The sequence below is a fragment of the Pseudophryne corroboree genome, chromosome 11 (genome assembly GCF_028390025.1).
Source record: "Pseudophryne corroboree isolate aPseCor3 chromosome 11, aPseCor3.hap2, whole genome shotgun sequence".
NCBI lineage: Eukaryota > Metazoa > Chordata > Amphibia > Anura > Myobatrachidae > Pseudophryne > Pseudophryne corroboree.
The window spans coordinates 44,433,273-44,458,837 of record NC_086454.1 but is presented as its reverse complement, the minus strand read 5'-3'; the positions used below and the strand labels follow the sequence as shown (position 1 = coordinate 44,458,837).

General features: G+C 47.5%; 1 protein-coding gene across 1 annotated transcript in view; it reads right to left on the bottom strand.

Moving 5' to 3' along the window:
* OTOG (otogelin) overlaps positions 1-25,565 on the bottom strand; it is a 416,567-nt gene that overhangs the window by 239,135 nt on the left and 151,867 nt on the right. Inside the window, exons 23-24 of the mRNA XM_063944165.1 lie at positions 24,245-24,352; positions 20,266-20,404 (exon numbers count right to left, since the gene is read on the bottom strand). Of these exons, the coding sequence (XP_063800235.1) occupies positions 20,266-20,404; positions 24,245-24,352 (247 nt within the window). The remainder of the gene's footprint in view (positions 1-20,265; positions 20,405-24,244; positions 24,353-25,565) is intronic.

Genomic DNA, 25,565 nt, shown 5'->3' with positions numbered 1-25,565 from the left:
AGATCTCCGTTACACACACTGAGGTGACACAGATATAAGGGAAGACCTCCGTTACACACACGCTGCAGTGACACAGATATAAGAGAAGACCTCCGTTACACACACACTGAGGTGACACAGATATAAGAGAAGACCTCCGTTACACACACACTGCAGTGACACAGATATAAGAGAAGACCTTTGGTACACACACACTGAGGCGACACAGATATAAGAGAAGACCTCGGATACACACACACTGCGGTGACACATATATAAGAGAAGACCTCCGTTACACACACACTGAGGTGACACAGATATAAGAGAAGACCTCCGTTACACACACACACTGCAGTGACACAGATATAAGAGAAGACCTTCGTTACACACACACTGAGGCGACACAGATATAAGAGAAGACCTCGGATACACACACACTGAGGTGACACAGATATAAGAGAAGATCTCCGTTACACACACTGAGGTGACACAGATATAAGAGAAGACCTCCGTTACACACACACACTGCAGTGACACAGATATAAGAGAAGACCTTCGTTACACACACTGAGGTGACACAGATATAAGAGAAGACTTTCGTTACACACACACTGAGGCGACACAGATATAAGAGAAGATCTCCGTTACACACACTGAGGTGACACAAATATAAGAGAAGACCTCCGTTACACACACTGAGGTGACACAGATATAAGGGAAGACCTCCATTACACACACACTGAGGTGACACAGATATAAGGGAAGACCTCCATTACACACACACTGAGGTGACACAGATATAAGAGAAGACCTCCGTTACACACACACTGAGGTGACACAGATATTAGAGAAGACCTCCGTTACACACACACTGAGGTGACACAGATATAAGAGAAGATCTCCGTTACACACACTGAGGTGACACAGATATAAGAGAAGACCTCCGTTACACACACACTGAGGTGACACAGATATTAGAGAAGACCTCCGTTACACACACACTGAGGTGACACAGATATAAGAGAAGATCTCCGTTACACACACTGAGGTGACACAGATATAAGGGAAGACCTCCGTTACACACACACTGAGGTGACACAGATATAAGAGAAGACCTCCGTTACACACACACTGAGGTGACACAGATATAAGAGAAGACCTCCGTTACACACACACTGCAGTGACACAGATATAAGAGAAGACCTCCGTTACACACACACTGAGGTGACACAGATATAAGAGAAGACCTCCGTTACACACACACTGCAGTGACACAGATATAAGAGAAGACCTCCGTTACACACACACTGAGGTGACACAGATATAAGAGAAAACCTCCGTTACATACACACTGAGGTGACACAGATATAAGAGAAAACCTCCGTTACATACACACTGCAGTGACACAGATATAAGAGAAGACCTCCGTTACACACACACTGCAGTGACACAGATATAAGAGAAGACCTCCGTTACACACACACACTGCAGTGACACAGATATAAGAGAAGACCTCCGTTACACACACACACTGCAGTGACACAGATATAAGAGAAGACCTCCGTTACACACACTGAGGTGACACAGATATAAGAGAAGACCTCCGTTACACACACACTGAGGTGACACAGATATAAGAGAAGATCTCCGTTACACACACTGAGGTGACACAGATATAAGAGAAGATCTCCGTTACACACACTGAGGTGACACAGATATAAGAGAAGACCTCCGTTACACACACACTGAGGTGACACAGATATAAGAGAAGATCTCCGTTACACACACTGAGGTGACACAGATATAAGAGAAGACCTCCGTTACACACACACTGAGGTGACACAGATATAAGAGAAGACCTCCGTTACACACACACTGAGGTGACACAGATATAAGAGAAGATCTCCGTTACACACACTGAGGTGACACAGATATAAGGGAAGACCTCCGTTACACACACACTGAGGTGACACAGATATAAGAGAAGATCTCCGTTACACACACTGAGGTGACACAGATATAAGAGAAGACCTCCGTTACACACACACTGAGGTGACACAGATATAAGAGAAGATCTCCGTTACACACACTGAGGTGACACAGATATAAGGGAAGACCTCCGTTACACACACACTGAGGTGACACAGATATAAGAGAAGACCTCCGTTACACACACACTGCAGTGACACAGATATAAGAGAAGACCTCCGTTACACACACACTGAGGTGACACAGATATAAGAGAAAACCTCCGTTACATACACACTGAGGTGACACAGATATAAGAGAAAACCTCCGTTACATACACACTGCAGTGACACAGATATAAGAGAAGACCTCCGTTACACACACACTGCAGTGACACAGATATAAGAGAAGACCTCCGTTACACACACACACTGCAGTGACACAGATATAAGAGAAGACCTCCGTTACACACACACTGCAGTGACACAGATATAAGAGAAGACCTCCGTTACACACACTGAGGTGACACAGATATAAGAGAAGACCTCCGTTACACACACACTGAGGTGACACAGATATAAGAGAAGATCTCCGTTACACACACTGAGGTGACACAGATATAAGAGAAGATCTCCGTTACACACACTGAGGTGACACAGATATAAGAGAAGACCTCCGTTACACACACACTGAGGTGACACAGATATAAGAGAAGATCTCCGTTACACACACTGAGGTGACACAGATATAAGAGAAGACCTCCGTTACACACACACTGAGGTGACACAGATATAAGAGAAGACCTCCGTTACACACACACTGAGGTGACACAGATATAAGAGAAGATCTCCGTTACACACACTGAGGTGACACAGATATAAGGGAAGACCTCCGTTACACACACACTGAGGTGACACAGATATAAGAGAAGATCTCCGTTACACACACTGAGGTGACACAGATATAAGAGAAGACCTCCGTTACACACACACTGAGGTGACACAGATATAAGAGAAGATCTCCGTTACACACACTGAGGTGACACAGATATAAGGGAAGACCTCCGTTACACACACACTGAGGTGACACAGATATAAGAGAAGATCTCCGTTACACACACTGAGGTGACACAGATATAAGAGAAGACCTCCGTTACACACACACTGAGGTGACACAGATATAAGAGAAGATCTCCGTTACACACACTGAGGTGACACAGATATAAGGGAAGACCTCCGTTACACACACACTGAGGTGACACAGATATAAGAGAAGATCTCCGTTACACACACTGAGGTGACACAGATATAAGAGAAGACCTCCGTTACACACACACTGAGGTGACACAGATATAAGAGAAGATCTCCGTTACACACACTGAGGTGACACAGATATAAGGGAAGACCTCCGTTACACACACACTGAGGTGACACAGATATAAGAGAAGACCTCCGTTACACACACACTGCAGTGACACAGATATAAGAGAAGACCTCCGTTACACACACACTGAGGTGACACAGATATAAGAGAAAACCTCCGTTACATACACACTGAGGTGACACAGATATAAGAGAAAACCTCCGTTACATACACACTGCAGTGACACAGATATAAGAGAAGACCTCCGTTACACACACACTGCAGTGACACAGATATAAGAGAAGACCTCCGTTACACACACACACTGCAGTGACACAGATATAAGAGAAGACCTCCGTTACACACACACTGCAGTGACACAGATATAAGAGAAGACCTCCGTTACACACACTGAGGTGACACAGATATAAGAGAAGACCTCCGTTACACACACACTGAGGTGACACAGATATAAGAGAAGATCTCCGTTACACACACTGAGGTGACACAGATATAAGAGAAGATCTCCGTTACACACACTGAGGTGACACAGATATAAGAGAAGACCTCCGTTACACACACACTGAGGTGACACAGATATAAGAGAAGATCTCCGTTACACACACTGAGGTGACACAGATATAAGAGAAGACCTCCGTTACACACACACTGAGGTGACACAGATATAAGAGAAGACCTCCGTTACACACACACTGAGGTGACACAGATATAAGAGAAGATCTCCGTTACACACACTGAGGTGACACAGATATAAGGGAAGACCTCCGTTACACACACACTGAGGTGACACAGATATAAGAGAAGATCTCCGTTACACACACTGAGGTGACACAGATATAAGAGAAGACCTCCGTTACACACACACTGAGGTGACACAGATATAAGAGAAGATCTCCGTTACACACACTGAGGTGACACAGATATAAGAGAAGACCTCCGTTACACACACGCTGCAGTGACACAGATATAAGGGAAGACCTCCGTTACACACACGCTGCAGTGACACAGATATAAGAGAAGACCTCCGTTACACACACACTGAGGTGACACAGATATAAGAGAAGACCTCCGTTACACACACACTGAGGTGACACAGATATAAGAGAAGACCTCCGTTACACACACGCTGCAGTGACACAGATATAAGGGAAGACCTCCGTTACACACACGCTGCAGTGACACAGATATAAGAGAAGACCTCCGTTACACACACGCTGCAGTGACACAGATATAAGGGAAGACCTCCGTTACACACACGCTGCAGTGACACAGATATAAGAGAAGACCTCCGTTACACACACGCTGCAGTGACACAGATATAAGGGAAGACCTCCGTTACACACACGCTGCAGTGACACAGATATAAGAGAAGACCTCCGTTACACACACACTGAGGTGACACAGATATAAGAGAAGACCTCCGTTACACACACACTGAGGTGACACAGATATAAGAGAAGATCTCCGTTACACACACTGAGGTGACACAGATATAAGAGAAGACCTCCGTTACACACACACTGCAGTGACACAGATATAAGAGAAGACCTCCGTTACACACACTGAGGTGACACAGATATAAGAGAAGACCACCGTTACACACACACTGAGGTGACACAGATATAAGAGAAGACCTCCGTTACACACACACTGAGGTGACACAGATATAAGAGAAGACCTCCGTTACACACACTGAGGTGACACAGATATAAGAGAAGACCTCCGTTACACACACACTGAGGTGACACAGATATAAGAGAAGACCTCCGTTACACACACTGAGGTGACACAGATATAAGAGAAGACCACCGTTACACACACACTGAGGTGACACAGATATAAGAGAAGACCTCCGTTACACACACACTGCAGTGACACAGATATAAGAGAAGACCTCCGTTACACACACACTGAGGTGACACAGATATAAGAGAAGACCTTCGTTACACACACACTGAGGTGACACAGATATAAGAGAAGATCTCCGTTACACACACTGAGGTGACACAGATATAAGAGAAGACCTCCGTTACACACACACTGAGGTGACACAGATATAAGAGAAGACCTCCGTTACACACACTGAGGTGACACAGATATAAGAGAAGACCTCCGTTACACACACACTGAGGTGACACAGATATAAGAGAAGACCTCCGTTACACACACACTGCAGTGACACAGATATAAGAGAAGACCTCCGTTACACACACACTGAGGTGACACAGATATAAGAGAAGACCTTCGTTACACACACACTGAGGTGACACAGATATAAGAGAAGATCTCCGTTACACACACTGAGGTGACACAGATATAAGAGAAGACCACCGTTACACACACACTGAGGTGACACAGATATAAGAGAAGACCTCCGTTACACACACACTGAGGTGACACAGATATAAGAGAAGACCTCCGTTACACACACTGAGGTGACACAGATATAAGAGAAGACCTCCGTTACACACACACTGAGGTGACACAGATATAAGAGAAGACCTCCGTTACACACACACTGAGGTGACACAGATATAAGAGAAGACCTCCGTTACACACACACTGAGGTGACACAGATATAAGAGAAGACCTCCGTTACACACACTGAGGTGACACAGATATAAGAGAAGACCTCCATCAGACAATGGCCCTCATTCCGAGTTGATTGCTACTTTTTGCAGCCGTGCAAACGCATAGTCGCCGCCCACAGGGGAGTGTATTTTCGCTTTGCAAGTGTGTGATCGCCTGTGCAGCCAAGCGGGACGAAAATGTTTTTTGCAGTTTCAGAGTAGGTCTGAACTTACTCAGCCCTTGCGATCACTTCAGCCTGTCAGGTCTCGGATTTGACGTCAGATGCTCACCCTGCAAACGCCTGGACATGCCTGCGTTTTCCCTAGCACTCCCAGAAAACGGTCAGTTGACACCCATAAACGCCCTTTTTATGTCAATCTCCTTGCGATCACCCGTGCGAATGGATTCGTCGCTAGAAGCATTGCCCAGCAACGATGCTGTTTGTACCCGTACGATGCACGTGCGCATTGCGGTGCATATGCATGCGCAGTAGTAACCTGATCGCTGCGCTGCGAAAATCGGCAGCGTGCGATCAACTCGGAATGACCCCCAATGTTCAATACACACAGTCCCTCTTTGTTGCTGCAACATAATATGATGACGATATTCAAACAACAGTCAGTACAATGGGGTGGTATTCATGTGACCGGCGGTCTGCTGACCGACAGTCACATGACCTCCTCCACCATCCCGCCGGCTCAGTATCCCGATGGTCGGCATGCCGACCAACAGGGACTATTTCCACTCGTGGGTGTCCACGACACCCATAGAGTGGGAATAGAACCCGTGGCGACCTCAGGTCGCTACCAAGCCTGCAGCGTGGCGAGCGCAGCGTGGCGAGCGCAGCGTGCCCGCAAGGGGCTTGCTGCACTCGCCCCTCCCCGCCGGGATCCCGGCGTCGGTATGCTGCCGGGATCCCGGCGTCGGTAAGCTGACCGGCGGTCAGGAGACCGCCGGTCAGCCATACTACACCCGTACAATGGCCTACAACACAGACACAGATGAATGAAATAAAAATATCAAAAACATTTCACAAGCAGCTATCTAATATATAAACACGAAAATTTGTCCTTCTGTCCTTCTATACAAATCCACAGTTTACAAGCGAAGATCGTGAAATTTTACATACGAGCGTATTAAAACACGGCCGAGGCAACTAAAAAAATATGCAATCGAAATTAATTACTGTTAATTTTCAATTTTATATATATATATATATATATATATACAATGCAGTTTATGTCAGGCACTCCGCTGTGGATAGATAAATGCAACGGTGCCCTGGTTTTCAATAGCATAGAATTCCACAGATAACTGGCACTCATGGACTAAAAAAACGTCCGTATTTTTAGTCCATGAGTGCCAGTTATCTGTGGAATTCTATATATATATATATATATATATATATATATATATACTAGTGATGTGCACCGGAAATTTTTCGGGTTTTGTGTTTTGGTTTTGGATTCGGTTCCGCGGCCATGTTTTGGATTCGGACGCGTTTTGGCAAAACCTCCCTGAAAATTTTTTGTCGGATTCGGGTGTGTTTTGGATTCGGGTGTTTTTTTACAAAAAACCCTCAAAAACAGCTTAAATCATAGAATTTGGGGGTCATTTTGATCCCATAGTATTATTAACCTCAATAACCATAATTTTCACTCATTTTCAGTCTATTCTGTACACCTCACACCTCACAATATTATTTTTAGTCCTAAAATTTGCACCGAGGTCGCTGGATGGCTAAGCTAAGCGACACAAGTGGCCGACACAAACAACTGGCCCATCTAGGAGTGGCACTGCAGTGTCAGGCAGGATGGCACTTCAAAAAAATTGTCCCCAAACAGCACATGATGCAAAGAAAAAAAGAGGCGCACCAAGGTCGCTGTGTGACTAAGCTAAGCGACACAAGTGGCCGACACAAACACCTGGCCCATCTAGGAGTGGCACTGCAGTGTCAGACAGGATGGCACTTCAAAAAAATAGTCCCCAAACAGCACATGATGCAAAGAAAAAAAGAGGTGCACCAAGGTCGCTGTGTGACTAAGCTAAGCGACACAAGTGGCCGACACAAACACCTGGCCCATCTAGGAGTGGCACTGCAGTGTCAGACAGGATGGCACTTAAAAAAATAGTCCCCAAACAGCACATGATGCAAAGAAAAATGAAAGAAAAAAGAGGTGCAAGATGGAATTGTCCTTGGGCCCTCCCACCCACCCTTATGTTGTATAAACAGGACATGCACACTTTAATGAACCCATCATTTCAGCGACAGGGTCTGCCACACGACTGTGACTGAAATGACTGGTTGGTTTGTGCCCCCACCAAAAAAGAAGCAATCAATCTCTCCTTGCACAAACTGGCTCTACAGAGGCAAGATGTCCACCTCATCTTCATCCTCCGATTCCTCACCCCTTTCACTGTGTACATCCCCCTCCTCACAGATTATTAATTCGTCCCCACTGGAATCCACCATCTCAGATCCCTGTGTACTTTCTGGAGGCAATTGCTGGTGAATGTCTCCACGGAGGAATTGATTATAATTCATTTTGATGAACATCATCTTCTCCACATTTTCTGGAAGTAACCTCGTACGCCGATTGCTGACAAGGTGAGCGGCTGCACTAAACACTCTTTCGGAGTACACACTGGAGGGAGGGCAACTTAGGTTGAATAAAGCCAGTTTGTGCAAGGGCCTCCAAATTGCCTCTTTTTCCTGCCAGTATACGTACGGACTGTCTGACGTGCCTACTTGGATGTGGTCACTCATATAATCCTCCACCATTCTTTCAATGGTGAGAGAATCATATGCAGTGACAGTAGACGACATGTCAGTAATCGTTGGCAGGTCCTTCAGTCCGGACCAGATGTCGCTCCAGACTGCTCTGCATCACCGCCAGCGGGTGGGCTCGGAATTCTTAGCCTTTTCCTCGCACCCCCAGTTGCGGGAGAATGTGAAGGAGGAGCTGTTTACGGGTCACGTTCCGCTTGACTTGACAATTTTCTCACCAGCAGGTCTTTGAACCTCTGCAGACTTGTATCTGCCGGAAAGAGAGATACAACGTAGGTTTTAAATCTAGGATCGAGCACGGTGGTCAAAATGTAGTGCTCTGATTTCAACAGATTGACCACCCGTGAATCCTGGTTAAGCGAATTAAGGGCTCCATCCACAAGTCCCACATGCCTAGCGGAATCGCTCTGTTTTAGCTCCTCCTTCAATGTCTCCAGCTTCTTCTGCAAAAGCCTGATGAGGGGAATGACCTGACTCAGGCTGGCAGTGTCTGAACTGACTTCACGTGTGGCAAGTTCAAAAGGTTGCAGAACCTTGCACAACGTTGAAATCATTCTCCACTGCGCTTGAGACAGGTGCATTCCACCTCCTTTGCCTATATCGTGGGCAGATGTATAGGCTTGAATGGCCTTTTGCTTCTCCTCCATCCTCTGAAGCATATAGAGGGTTGAATTCCACCTCGTTACCACCTCTTGCTTCAGATGATGGCAGGGCAGGTTCAGGACTGTTTGCTGGTGCTCCAGTCTTCGGCACGCGGTGGCTGAATGCCGAAAGTGGCCCGCAACTCTTCGGGCCACCGACAGCATCTCTTGCACGCCCCTGTCGTTTTTTAAATAATTCTGCATCACCAAATTCAATGTATGTGCAAAACATGGGACGTGCTGGAATTTGCCCACATGTAATGCACACACAATATTGGTGGCGTTGTCCGATGTCACAAATCCCCAGGAGAGTCCAATTGGGGTAAGCCATTCTGCGATGATGTTCCTCAGTTTCCGTAAGAGGTTGTCAGCTGTGTGCCTCTTATGGAAAGCGGTGATACAAAGCGTAGCCTGCCTAGGAACGAGTTGGCGTTTGCGAGATGCTGCTACTGGTGCCGCCGCTGCTGTTCTTGCTGTGGGAGGCAATACATCTACCCAGTGGGCTGTCACAGTCGTATAGTCCTGAGTCTGCCCTGCTCCACTTGTACACATGTCCGTGGTTAAGTAGACATTGGGTACAACTGCATTTTTTAGGACACTGGTGACTCTTTTTCTGACGTCTGTGTACATTTTCGGTATCGCCTGCCTAGAGAAATGGAACCTAGATGGTATTTGGTACCGGGGACACAGTACCTCAAACAAGTCTCTAGTTGCCTGTGAATTAACGGTGGATACCGGAACCACGTTTCTCACCACCCAGGCTGACAAGACCTGAGTTATCCGCTTTGCAGCAGGATGACTGCTGTGATATTTCATCTTCCTCGCAAAGGACTGTTGGACAGTCAATTGCTTACTGGAAGTAGTACAAGTGGTCTTCCGACTTCCCCTCTGGGATGACGATCGACTCCCAGCAGCAACAACAGCAGCGCCAGCAGCAGTAGGCGTTACACTCAAGGATGCATTGGAGGAATCCCAGGCAGGAGAGGACTCGTCAGACTTGCCAGTGACATGGCCTGCAGGACTATTGGCTTTCCTGTGTAAGGTGGAAATTGACACTGAGGGAGTTGGTGGTGTGGTTTGCAGGAGCTTGGTTACAAGAGGAAGGGATTTAGTGGTCAGTGGACTGCTTCCGCTGTCATCCAAAGTTTTTGAACTTGTCACTGACTTCTGATGAATGCAGACCAGGTGACGTATAAGGGAGGATGTTCCTAGGTGGTTAACGTCCTTACCCCTACTTATTACAGCTTGACAAAGGCAACACACGGCTTGACACCTGTTGTCCGCTTTTGTGTTGAAATAATTCCACACCGAAGGTGATTTGTTTTGTATTTTGACCAGGCATGTCAATGGCCATATTCGTCCCACGGACAACAGGTGTCTCCCCGGGTGCCTGACTTAAACAAACCACCTCACCATCAGAATCCTCCTTGTCAATTTCCTTCCCAGCGCCAGCAACACCCATATCCTCATCCTGGTGTACTTCAACAGTGACATCTTCAATTTGACTATCAGGAACTGGACTGCGGGTGCTCCTTCCAGCGTGCAAATGGTGGAAGGCGCAAGGTCTTCCCGTCCAGTGTTGGGAAGGTCAGGCATCGCAACCGACACAATCGGACTCTCCTTGGGGATTTGTGATTTAGAAGAACGCACAGTTCTTTGCTGTGCTTTTGCCAGCTTAAGTCTTTTCATTTTTCTAGCGAGAGGATGAGTGCTTCCATCCTCATGTGAATCTGAACCACTAGCCATGAACATAGGCCAGGGCCTCAGCCGTTCCTTGCCACTCCGTGTCGTAAATGGCATATTGGCAAGTTTACGCTTCTCATCAGACGCTTTCAATTTTGATTTTTGGGTCATTTTACTGAACTTTTGTTTTTTGGATTTTACATGCTCTCTACTATGACATTGGGCATCGGCCTTGGCAGACGACGTTGATGGCATTTCATCGTCTCGGCCATGACTAGTGGCAGCAGCTTCAGCACGAGGTGGAAGTGGATCTTGATCTTTCCCTATTTTAACCTCCACATTTTTGTTCTCCATTTTTTAACGTGTGGAATTATATGCCAGTATCAATAGCAATGGCCTACTACTATATACACTGCGCACAACTGAAATGCACCACAGGTATGGATGGATAGTATACTTGACGACACAGAGGTAGGTACAGCAATGGCCTTCCGTACCGTACTGCTATATATACTGGTGGTCACTGTCAGCAAACTGCAAAACTAAAATGCACCACAGGTATAGAATCTAGATGGATAGTATACTTGACGACACAGTGGTAGGTAGAGCAGTGGCCTTCCGTACCGTACTGCTATATATACTGGTGGTCACTGTCAGCAAACTGCAAAACTAAAATGCACCAAAGGTATAGATAGATGGATAGTATACTTGACGACACAGAGGTAGGTAGAGCAGTGGCCTTCCGTACCGTACTGCTATATATACTGGTGGTCACTGTCAGCAAAACTCTGCACTGTACTCCTCCTATATAATACTGCTGGTCCCCAGTCCCCACAATAAAGCAGTGTGAGCACAGATATATGCAGCACACTGAGCACAGATATGGAGTGTTTTTCAGGCAGACAACGTATACTGGTGGTCACTGTCAGCAAAACTCTGCACTGTACTCCTCCTATATAATATACTGGTGGTCCCCAGTCCCCACAATAAAGCAGTGTGAGCACAGATATATGCAGCACACTGAACACAGATATGGAGTGTTTTTCAGGCAGACAACGTATACTGGTGGTCACTGTCAGCAAAACTCTGCACTGTACTCCTCCTATATAATACAGCTGCTCCCCAGTCCCCACAATTAAGCAGTGTGAGCACAGATATATGCAGCACACTGAACACAGATATGGAGTGTTTTTCAGGCAGACAACGTATACTGGTGGTCACTGTCAGCAAAACTCTGCACTGTACTCCTCCTATATAATACAGCTGCTCCCCAGTCCCCACAATTAAGCAGTGTGAGCACAGATATATGCAGCACACTGAGCACAGATATGGAGTGTTTTTCAGGCAGACAACGTATACTGGTGGTCACTGTCAGCAAAACTCTGCACTGTACTCCTATATAATACAGCTGCTCCCCAGTCCCCACAATTAAGCAATAAGCACAAATATTTGCATCAACATTAATAAACGGAGAGAACGCCAGCCACGTCCTCTCCCTAACATTTCCAATGCACGAGTGAAAATGGCGGCGACGCGCGCCTGCTTATATAGAATCCGAATCTCGCGAGAATCTGACAGCAGGATGATGACGTTCGGGCGCGCTCGGGTTAACCGAGCCATACGGGTGAATTCGAGTATGCCTCGGACCCGTGTAAAATGGGTGAAGTCCGGGGGGGTTCGGTTTCCGAGGAACCGAACCCGCTCATCACTAATATATACACACACTGTATATAGCGAGAGAGAGAGAGAGAGAGAGAGAAAGGAGAAGAGTATATCAGGAGACAGCATAACTCCCGAATTGCTGGAGCAATGTACTCAGAAATTGGTACACACTAAGGCCTTACAATCTGGGACCAAACACTGTGGGGGTAAGACACCCGTAGCACTCCTAGGGGTGAGGCATCAGCACTGAGTATTTCAGCGGACAGCATAACTCTGGAATGCCTCAGCAATTTACAACAAACTTGGTATTGATACACATATGACTTACACTCTGGGAACAAACACTGTGGGGGTAAGACACCCCTAGCACCCCCAGGGGTGGGACAGCAGCACAGAGTATGTCAGGAGACAGCATAACTGTGGAAGACCTGGAGCAATTTACACCAAACTTGGTACACATCAAACTTACAATCTGGAAACAAACTCTGTAGGGGTTAGACACCCCTAGCACCCCTATGGGTGGGACAGCAGCACAGAGTATTTCAGGAGACAGATTAACTCCAGAATGCCTGGATCAATTTACAACAAACTTGTTACACATATGACTAAAGGCCCGTACACACTGGTCGATATATCGGCCGTTCTCTTGAACGGCCGATATATCGCGGGACCGTCGGCCAGTGTGTACGGCCGATACGTCTGTGAACTCCGTCGTTCACAGACGTATCGCGTCGGACGCGCAGCACAGCCGACGGACAATATTTCTACCGATATATTGGCGCGTCGCTGTGTGTGTACGGGTGGTCGGCCGACCGCCCGTACACATGCTGCGGCAGCCGGCTGTGATTGACAGCTGAACTGGGCGGCGTGTGTACACGCCCGCCCAGTTCATGACATCAGTCCCCGACGGATCGGGCAGTGTGTATGCTCAACACAATCCGTCCATAGATATATCTGCAGATCAATTGATCTGCAGATATATCTACTAGTGTGTACCCACCTTTACACTCTGGGAACAAACACTGTGGGGGTAAGACACCCCTAGCACCCCCAGGGGTGGGACAGCAGCACATAGTATGTCAGCAGATAGCATAACTGTGGAAGGCCTGGAGCAATTTACACCAAACGTGGTACACATCTAACTTACAATCTGGGAACAAACTCTATCAGGACAAGCATGCTATGTCAGTGATGACAGGGCTGCATGTGACAGGGCCAGTGACATGATGTGAGGAGGGGAATGGAGGTAGCACAAACCCACAAACTGAGAGTTAGAAAGTGGAAGTAGCACGGTCCTCCAGCAGCACAGAGTATATCAGGAGATAGATAATGTGCTGCGTTATATAAGAAACTGTAAATAAATCGATAATTTCACAGGGCCACTGACATGATGTCAGGAGGGGAATGGGGGCAGCAGAAAGCCACAGACTGAGAGTTGTATAGTGGGAAGAGCAGGGTCCCTTAGGGGACCAAAAAGGGGTCCAAACACTACACAAAGTGTGTCAGGGAAGCAAGATATGCCTATATACTAGATCTCCAACCAATGTAAATTAACGAACAACTATAATTCTAATTTACAATCCTCATCCCGTAGCAAACACGGGTATTCAGCTAGTACAGTATAAAAGGCCATTACTATACAAAAATAGAAAAAATAAGAATTTACTTACCGATAATTCTATTTCTCGTAGTCCGTAGTGTATGCTGGGAACTCCGTAAGGACCATGGGGAATAGCGGCTCCGCAGGAGTCTGGGCACATCTAAAGAAAGCTTTAGGATCACCTGGTGTGCACTGGCTCCTCCCCCCATGACCCTCCTCCAAGCCTCAGTTAGGATACTGTGCCCGGACGAGCGTAAACAATAAGGAAGGATTTTGAATCCCGGGTAAGACTCAAACCAGCCACACCAATCACACCGTACAACTTGTGATCTGAACCCAGTTAACAGCATGATAATAGAGGAGCCTCTAGAAAAGATGGCTCACTACAGCAATAACCCGAATGTTTTGGTAACAATAATTATGTACCAGTATTGCAGACAATCCGCACTTGGGATGGGCGCCCAGCATCCACTACGGACTACGAGAAATAGAATTATCGGTAAGTAAATTCTTATTTTCTCTGACGTCCTAGTGGATGCTGGGAACTCCGTAAGGACCATGGGGACTATACCAAAGCTCCCAAACGGGCGGGAGAGTGCGGATGACTCTGCAGCACCCAATGAGAGAACTCCCGGTCCTCCTCAGCCAGGGTATCAAATTTGTAGAATTTTACAAACGTATTTGCTCCTGACCAAGTAACTGCTCGGCAAAGTTGTAAAGCCGAGACCCCTCGGGCAGCTGCCCAAGATGAGCCCACCTTCCTTGTGGAGTGGGTATTTACAGATTTTTTGGCTGTGGCAGGCCTGCCACAGAATGTGCAAGCTGAATTGTACCACAAATCCAACGAGCAATAGTCTGCTTAGAAGCAGGAGCACCCAGCTAGTTGGGTGCATACAGGATAAACAGCGAGTCAGATTTCCTGACTCCAGCCGTCCTGGAAACATATATTTTCCGGGTCCTGACAACGTCTAGCAACCTGGAGTCCTCCAAGTCCCTAGTAGCCGCAGGCACCACAATAGGTTTGGTTCAGGTGAACGCTGAAACCACCTTAGGGAGAAACTGAGGACGAGACCTCAATTCCGCCCTGTCCGAATGGAAAATCAGATAAGGGCTTTTACAGGATAAAGCCACCAATTCTGACACGCGCCTGGCCCAGGCCAGAGCCAACAGCATGACCACTTTTTCTGTGAGATATTTTAACTCCACAGATTTAAGTGGGTCAAACCAATGTGACTTTTGGAACCCAAAAACCACCTTGAGATCCCAAAGTGCCACTGAAGGCACAAAAGGAGGCTGTATATGCAGTACCCCTTTAACAAACGTCTGAACTTCAGGGACTGAAGCTAGTTCTTTTTTGGAAGAAAATCGACAGAGCCGAAATTTGAACCTTAATGGACCCCAATTTCAGGCCCATAGATACTCCTGTTTGCAGGAAATGTAGGAATCGACCCAGTTGAATTTCCTCCGTCGAGCCTTACTGGCCTCGCACCACGCAACATATTTTCGCCAAATGCGGTGATAATGTTTTGCGGTTACATCCTTCCCGGCCTTGATCAGGATAGGGATGACTTCATCCGGAATGCATTTTTCCTTCAGGATCCGGCGTTCAACCGCCATGCCGTCAACGCAGCAGCGGCAAGTCTTGGAACAGACAAGGTCCCCGCTGAAGCAGGTCCCTTCTTAGAGGTAGAGGCCACGGATCCTCCGTGAGCATCTCTTGAAGTTCCGGTTACCAAGTCCTTCTTGGCCAATCCGGAGCCACTAATATAGTGCTTACTCCTCTCCATCTTATCAATCTCAGTACCTTGGGTATGAGAGGCAGAGGAGGGAACCCATACCCTGATTGGTACACCCACGGTGTTACCAGAGCATCTACAGCTATTGCCTGAGGGTCCCTTGACCTGGCGCAATACCTGTCGAGTTTTTCCCAACGGTTTATAATCATGTGGAAGACTTCTGGGTGAAGTCCCTACTCTCCCGGGTGGAGGTCGTGCTGAGGAAGTCTGCTTCCCAGTTGTCCACTCCCGGAATGAAAACTGCTGACAATGCTATCACATGGTTTTTCGCCCAGCGAAGAATCCTTGCAGCTTCTGCCATTGCCCTCCTGCTTCTTGTGGCACCCTGTCTGTTTACGTGGGTGACTGCCGTAATGTTGTCCGACTGGATCAACACCGGCTGACCTTGAAGCAGAGGTCTTGCTAAGCTTAGAGCATTATAAATGGCCCTTAGCTTCAGGATATTTATGTGAAGTGATGTCTCCAGGCTTGACCATAAGCCCTGGATATTCCTTCCCTGTGTGACTGCTCCCCAGCCTCGCAGGCTGGCATCCGTGGTCACCAGGACCCAGTCCTGAATGCCGAATCTGCGGCCCTCTAGAAGATGAGCACTCTGCAACCACCACAGGAGGGATACCCTTGTCCCTGGTGACAGGGTTATCCGCTGATGCATCTGAAGATGCGACCCGGACCATTTGTCCAGTAGGTTCCACTGGAAAGTCTTGCGTGGAATCTGCCGAATGGGATTGCTTCGTAGGAAGCCACCATTTTTACCCAGAACCCTTGTGCATTGATGCACTGAGACTTGGTTCGGTTTTAGGAGGTTCCTGACTAGCTCGGATAACTCCCTGGCTTTCTCCTCCGTGAGAAACACCTTCTTTCTGGACTGTGTCCAGGATCATCCCTAGGAACAGAAGACAAGTCGTCGGAACCAGCTGCGATTTTGGAATATTGAGAATCCAATCGTGCTGCCGCAACACTACCTGAGATAGTGCTACACCGATCTCCAACTGTTCCCTGGATCTTACCCTTATCAGGGAATCGTCCAAGTAAAGGATAACTAAAATTCCCTTCCTTCGAAGGAATATCATCATTTCGGTCATTACTTCAGTAAAGACCCGGGGTGCCGTGGACCATCCCTACGGCAGCGTCTGAACTGATAGTGACAGTTCTGTACCATAACCTGAGATACCCTTGGTGAGAAGGGTAAATTTTGACATGAAGGTAAGCATCCTTGATGTCCCGAGACATCATGTAGTCCCCTTCTTCCAGGTTTGCAATCACTGCTCTGAGTGACTCAATTTTTAATTTGAACCTGTGTATGTAAGTGTTCAAAGATTTTAGATTTTAGATTTTAAAATCGGTCTCACCGAGCCGTCTGGCTTCGGTACCACAATAGTGTGGAATAATACCCCGTTCCCTGTTGCAGGAGGGGTACCTTAATTATCACCTGCTGGGAATACAGCTTGTGAATGGCTTCCAAAACTGCCTCCCTGTCAGCGGGAGACGTCGGTAAAACAGACTTTTGGAAACGGCGAGGGGAATACGTCTCGAATTCCAATTTGTACCCCTGAAAATATTACCTGAAGGATCCAGGGGTCTACTTGCGAGTGAGCCCACTGCGCACTGAAATTCATTGAGAACGGGCCCCCACCGTGCCTGAACTTGTAAAGCCCTAGCGTCATACTGAGGGCTTGGCAGAGGCAGAAAAGGGTTTCTGTTCCTGGGAACTGGCTGATCTCTGCAGCCATTTTCCTCTCCCTCTGTCACGTGCAGAAAAGAGGAACCCTTTTGTCCGCTTGCCAACCAGAACTGCGCCTGATAATACGGCGTTTTATTTTGAGAGGCGACCAGGGGTACATCCCCTTTTTTTAAGGCAATACTTCCAAATGCCGTTTGGAATCCGCATCACCTGACCACTTTACTGGTAGAATTGGACAACGCACTTATACTTGATGCCAGTCGGCAAATATTCCGCTGTGCATCATGCATATATAGAAATGCATCTTTTAATTGCTCTATAGGCAATAATATACTGTCCTTATCTAGGATATCAATATTTCCAGTCAGGGAATCCGACCACGCCAACCCAGCACTGCACATCCAGGCTGAGGCGATTGCTGGTCGCAGTATAACACCAGTATGTGTGTAAATACATTTTAGGATACCCTCCTGCTTTCTATCAGCAGGATCCTTAAGGGCGGCCATCTCAGGAGAGGATAGAGCCCTTGTTCTTACAAGCGTGTGAGCGCCTTATCCCCCCTAGGGGGTGTTTCCCAACGCACCCTAACCTCTGGCGGGAAAAGGTATACTGCCAATAACTTTTTAGAAATTATCAATTGTTATCGGGGGGAAACCCACGCATCATCACACACCTCATTTTATTTCTCAGATTCAGGAAAACTACAGGAAGTTTTTCCTCACCAAACATAATACCCCTTTTTTGGTGGTATTCATATTATCAGAAAAGTGTAAACATTTTCCATTGCCTCAATCATGCAATGTGTGGCCCTATTGGAAATCACGGTTGTCTCTTCACCGTCGACACAGGAGTCAGTATCCGTGTCGGCGTCTGTATCTGAGGTAACGGGCGCTTTAGAGCCCCTGTATGAGACGTCTGGACATGCACAAGCTGAGTAGCCGGCTGTCTCATGTCAACCACTGTCTTTAATACAAAGCTGACACTGTCACGCAATTTCAACAGTACATCCACTCAGGTGTCGACCCCCTAGGGGGTGACAACACTATTACAGACACTCTACTCCGTCTCCACATCATTTTTCTCCTCATACATGTCGACACAAACGTACCGACACACAGCACACACACAGGGAATGCTCTGATAGAGGACAGGACCCCACTAGCCCTTTGGGGAGACAGAGGGAGAGTTTGCCAGCACACACCAGAGCGCTATATATATACAGGGATAACCTTATATAAGTGTTTTTCCCTTTATAGCTGCTGTATTGTTTATACTGCGCCTAATTTGTGCCCCCCTCTCTTTTTTAACCCCTTTCTGTAGTGTAGTGACTGCAGGGGAGAGCCAGGGAGCTTCCCTCCAACTGAGCTGTGAGGGAAAATGGTGCCAGTGTGCTGAGGAGATAGGCTCCGCCCCTTTCTCGGCGTCCTTATCATCCGTTTTTCTGTATGTTTTGGCAGGGGTTAAATGCATCCATATAGCCCAGGAGTTATATGTGATGCATTTATTTTAGCCATATAAGGTTTTTATCGATTTATTGCGTCTCAGGGCGCTGCCCCCCCAGCGCCCTGCACCCTCAGTGACCGGAGTGTGAAGTGTGCTGAGAGCAATGGCGCACAGCTGCGGTGCTGTGCGCTACCTTATCTGAAGACAGGATCGTCTTCTGCCGCCGATTTTCCGGACCTCTTCGCTCTTCTGGCTCTGTAAGGGAGCCGGCGGCGCGGCTCCGGGACCCATCCAGGCTGAACCTGTGATCGTCCCTCTGGAGCTAATGTCCAGTAGCCAAGAAGCCCAATCCACTCTGCACGCAGGTGAGTTCGCTTCTTCTCCCCTTAGTCCCTCGATGCAGTGAGCCTGTTGCCAGCAGGTCTCACTGAAAATAATAAACCTAAACTAAAACTTTCACAAAGAGCTCAGGAGAGCCCCTAGTGTGCACCCTTCTCGTTCGGGCACAGAGATCTAACTGAGGCTTGGAGGAGGGTCATGGGGGGAGGAGCCAGTGCACACCAGGTGATCCTAAAGCTTTCTTTAGATGTGCCCAGACTCCTGCGGAGCCACTATTCCCCATGGTCCTTACGGAGTTCCCAGCATCCACTAGGACGTCAGAGAAATAACACATTTATTGGAACAGACGCTGAGACCTGTGTAGTTTTATCTCATACTGTGTTATTAGGACCTTTTACACCAACATTCTATACAGCAGGGAGAGATTTCATTCACTATATAAGGAATTACACACAGAGCTGCCATTACTCTGTGTGCTGTAGATGGGGTCTCCGGTACAGTACAGAACCCTGGTGGTCCAGTATGTGAGTAGCGTCCTCTCCTCTACTCTGTCACAAATTCTCACAATAATCGTGTCAGGACTAACCGAAATCTGAATGTATTAATATTCTGCCTGGAAAATGGCCCTCACGTCTATATTCATTTTGAAAAGTTTTTCTGCGAAAATTATTTCCTCATGTTTTAAGTCTACGTATAAAATCCGTATGAACACACAACAGACGTACTCTCACCTTAATCAGATGAACTTTACACGACCCAACAAAATCAAACGCCAGGCCATCAAACGTCCGGTAATGGCGATCGCCGTAGTATGTGCACATGGATGGACACGGATGGAAGGTACATTGAAATGATCCGTGATGACAAACACTGGAGTAAATCACATAATAAAATTATTTAAAAAAAATTTAAAAAAAAATTAAGTTTTCATTGAAAATGTCACTTTCCCAATACAGCAAAACACTTCACACACTGAATTGCACATAATAACACACAGCTGTATCCCGATTAATCAATTTAGGGCAAAGTGCAGGGAAATCTGACAGAGAAACACATTTGTTACTCCATCAAATGTCACCTTCCTGCAGAGACGCGAGTCACACAATTCTGCACAACTGTGGAATCATTTAGAAAAGCACAAAGATGGTGATACCTGACCTTCATTTTCTGTACAAAGGGGGTCATTCCGAGTTCATCGCTAGCTAAAAATGTTCGCTGCGCAGCGATGATGCAAAAAAAGCGGCACTTCTGCGCATGCGGCGCAGTGCGCACGCACAACGTACTTTCACAACGGGCAAAGTATTTTTACACAAGGTCTAGCGAAGATTTTCAGTCGCAATGGCAGCCGCAGAGTGATTGACAGCATAGGGGCGTTTCTGGGTGTCAACTGACCGTTTTTAGGGAGTGTTCAAAAAAACGCAGGAGTGTCAGGAAAAATGCAGGCGTGGCTGGCCGAACGCAGGGCGTGTTTGTGACGTCAAATCCGGAACTGAACAGTCTGAAGTCATTGCAAGCGCTGAGTAGGTTTGGAGCTACTCTGAATCTGCACAATTTTTTTTTGTAGTCGCTCTGCGATCCTTTCGTTCGCACTTCTGCTAAGCTAAAATACACTCCCAGTGGGCGGCGGCTTAGCGTTTGCACGACTGCTAAACACTGCTAGCGAGCGATCAACTCGGAATTACCACCAAAGTGATGTGTGATCACCACAGGTTTCCTGCACCAGTGAGACAGGGGCCTGGCATCCCTACTCTTTGCTACGGGGAAACCCTGCTCCTTCCAACATATAGGCCTCAGGGGGAGAAATGTAATAGGGTTTAGACTGCAGGAATTTTTTTAAGGGGCAAAACCATTTAAGGGGCAAAAAGTTGGTTGTTTCTATAAAAAAAAAAAAAACCCTCCATACTCACTAAGGGCCAGCTTCTCATTAAATATTTGCGGCTTATTCGGGGGGTTTTGTGGGGGGGATGGGTTACGTAAATATTCACCCCTATGTATCACAGGGGGGCCGCAGCAGACATATTAGATATCAGCTGCAATCCCTTTATTCCTGACAACAGCCGCAGCCCCCATAGGTTTCTATAGGGATGTGTTGCTGACAGATTTACCAAGTTCTGGAATGCAGAGTATACCCGAGCTTGGCCCCGCAGCTAATGCCATCTGCATTAGCCCGTTGTAGCCTATGGGCTGTAGATCACAAACTTAGCTGGCAGAGGGTCGCTCCGGAACCCTCCCCAGCACTGGCTGCTGAGCATGCGCAGGTGTCCCGCTAGAGGTCCGAATACATTGCAGGGGCAGACTCATTCCGTACCCCTGTCCCTGCGGGTGTTGAAAGTTACATCCCGGTGGAATAATCTCATACTGCAGTGTAATTCTGGATGCCAACATAGCAACCAGATTGCATTGAGCATGAGATTATTAATAAATAGACCATAACACATCACTCATCCCTTGATATACTCTGTGCTGCTGGGTACTCGGCTCCTTCCACTATATAACTCTCAGTCTGTGGCTTCCTGCTGTCTCAATTTCCCTCCTCACATTGTGTCACTGTCCCTGTCACATGCAGCCCTGTCCTCACTGACACATCATTCATCTCCTGATATACTCTGTGCTGCTGGGGACCCTGCTCCTTCCACTATATAACTCTCAGTCCGTGGCTTCCTGCTGCCTCCATTCCCCTCCTCACATCATGTCACTGCCCCTGTCACATGCAGCCCTGTCCTCACTGACACATCACTCATCTCCTGATATACTCTGTGCTGCTGGGGACACTGCTCCTCCCACTATATAACTCTCAGTCTGTGGCTTCCTGCTGTCTCAATTTCCCTCCTCACATTGTGTCACTGTCCCTGTCACATGCAGCCCTGTCCTCACTGACACATCATTCATCTCCTGATATACTCTGTGCTGCTGGGGACCCTGCTCCTTCCACTATATAACTCTCAGTCCGTGGCTTCCTGCTGCCTCCATTCCCCTCCTCACATCATGTCACTGCCCCTGTCACATGCAGCCCTGTCCTCACTGACACATCACTCATCTCCTGATATACTCTGTGCTGCTGGGGACCCTGCTCCTCCCACTATATAACTCTCAGTCTGTGGCTTCCTGCTGCCTCCATTCCCCTCCTCACATCATGTCACTGCCCCTGTCACATGCAGCCCTGTCCTCACTAACCCATCACTCACCTCTTGATATACTCTGTGCTGCTGGGGGAGCCTGCTCCTCCCACTATATAACTCTCAGTCTGTGGCTTCCTGCTGCCTCCATTCCCCTCCTTACATCATGTCTCTGCCCATGTCACATGCAGCCCTGTCCTCACTGACACATCACTCATCTCCTGATATACTCTGTGCTGCTGGGGGACCCTGCTCCTCCCACTATAGAACTCTCAGTCTGTGGCTTACTGCTGCCTCCATTCCCCTCCTTACATCATGTCTCTGCCCCTGTCACATGCAGCCCTGTCCTCACTAACACATCACTCATCTCCTGATATACTCTGTGCTGCTGGGTACCCTGCTTCTTCCACTATATAACCCTCAGTCTGTGGCTACATGCTGCCTCCATTCCCCTCCTTACATCATGTCTCTGCCCCTGTCACATGCAGCCCTGTCCTCACTAACCCATCACTCATCTCCTGATATACTCTGTGCTGCTGGGGGAGCCTGCTCCTTCCACTATATAACTTTCAGTCTGTGGCTTCCTGCTGCCTCCGGTCCATTCCCCTCCTCACATCATGTCACTGCCCCTGTCACATGCAGCCCTGCCCTCACAGTGTCAGTGGCGGATCTTGCCACGGGCAAGCAGGACTTTTGCCCGGGGCGCTGCCTTCTGGAGGGCGCCGGCGCCATCCGGAGGGCGCCGCACCATGGCAAGATCCGCCACTGTGCAGTGTGCGCCCCAGCAGTGTCCCCCCGCTGTGCCCCCCCTCCCGCTGTGAGAAGGGAACCAGACGCTACGCGTCTGGTTTCCCTTCGTGGTGCTGGTCCTCCCCCGCTATGAAGGGAATCAGACGCTAAGCGTCTAGTTTCCCTTCATGGAGAGGACCTTTGGTGTGCGGTGCGCGATGACGTCATCGCGCACCGCACAGCATTGTGGCACAGACGCTAGGGGTCATAATTGACCTCTAGTGCCTATGTTGTGCTATGGGAGAGACGTCATGACTGACGTCTCTCCCATAGATCCAAGGAGAAGAGCGGCGCCGGTCTGCAGGGTCTGGAATCAGGAGCGGGGTATAGTAAGTATACTTTTTTTTTTCCAGCGGCGCTACAAATGGGGGCGTGACTGACCACGCCCCCATATTAAGCCACGCCCCTACATTTTGCCCGGGTCGCCACAAGGGCAAGTACCGGCCCTGCCCTCACTATCCCATCACTCCCTTCCTGATATACTGATACACTGACCTCCCTGAAAATCAAATACGTAAAACACTAGAATAGTGAATTCTTTAGACCACTCAGTAACTGGGGATGAGAGATGGACCTGAAGAGGTTTACCACTCGTCATACTGTACTTCTATTTGTCTTGAAACAATTACAATGAGCAGCATTTAATCTGTCTTACATTAAATCTATTACCACATACAGAGCTCATTCAACAGTTCCGGGAGACTGACTGTACTACTGCGCAGTCTGCAGCTGGCTTAGGAGTCACAATAATATCACTCATAATAATCCGCCATAACTATCACTAATCAGTAGGAAAATAAGTCACCACGTGTGGCAGGAGGAGTTCACAACGTCCCCGGGGAAATATTCCTTGGCTTTCCACGAGCAGGGACAGGCATCGGGTTCAAAACATTCATTGCCGTGTTTCACCAGCCTGCAAATGATAACAGTTCAAGGTTACTGACATACATGAGTAGACCCTTCCTCTAGTCTTTATGTGGTCCTCACATTATTACACAGTGACTGGAAATAACCTTTTATACTACATCAGGGGACTCGGATAGGTGTTTCATATATAGTTATCTTCTACATCTTCCATCTGAGGACGTACTGAAGATAAAATATCCTACCCTTTATTCAGAGACACATCTCCTATATAATAGCCCAGCTCTGTGACTTTGTGCCTATGTGTATAACGCATCTCTCATTGGGTTAGTGGCAGGTCTATCACACCCAGTCCACAGCTGATTGGGCGAGAAACTCCCTCCCACACAGGTTACATCCAATGGGAGGCTCTGCCCTTTGCCTGCTGTGTTTTCACAGAGCAGGATTAGCAATGGGACTGATGGAGCTGCAGCTCCAGCCCCACACCCCAAAATAGTGACAATGCTAAATTCCTTTGTCGTATAAACAACCCTTTATGAAGCTAAGAACACTGTACGCTGTTTACTTAAGAAGTACCGTAATGGTACGCTAGTTGCGTAACGATCGCTCAGCCGTAGGCGAGACGCTCAGGCGTCACGTTCGCTCACGGCCCAGGGATCACAGGACACGTTATTGGTTATGTCTAGGGGAAAGATTCGCTGTAACGTAGCGTACGCTAGAGACCACGAGGAGGTCACCAGCGATGCAGACGCTCACAACACTATACCTTTATGTTAAACCTTATACCGATGAAACACACAGAATACCTTAATGTGAGTACAGGGTGTAAATGCAACCTTGTGTAACCTGACTATCTACAAAGCTGCATGAGCGTCACCGACGCTCAAATGAACACTTATCACTATAGAAAATACACAGATACTGGTTTAGGTTTCCAAGGCCTATTAACTGTATTATGTCTAATATACTTGTAAAAGGGGATAACAGTACATATGATACACTACAATATAACAGAGACTTCCTAACCACAGAACTAAACAATAAATACAAAAAGACAATACTACACTGACCTAAATGCAATACGATACAATACTATAATACTATAAGGTATTTAAGAGAAAAAAAGAGGAGAGAGAGAGATGGAGAGAGAGAGAGAGAGAGAGATTGGCTCGCAGAAAGACAATGATTATGGAGAGAACTTACGCACAAAGGGTATGATCGCCAGCGCCTCGATATCCAGCTCCCGATTATCAGCAGATAAC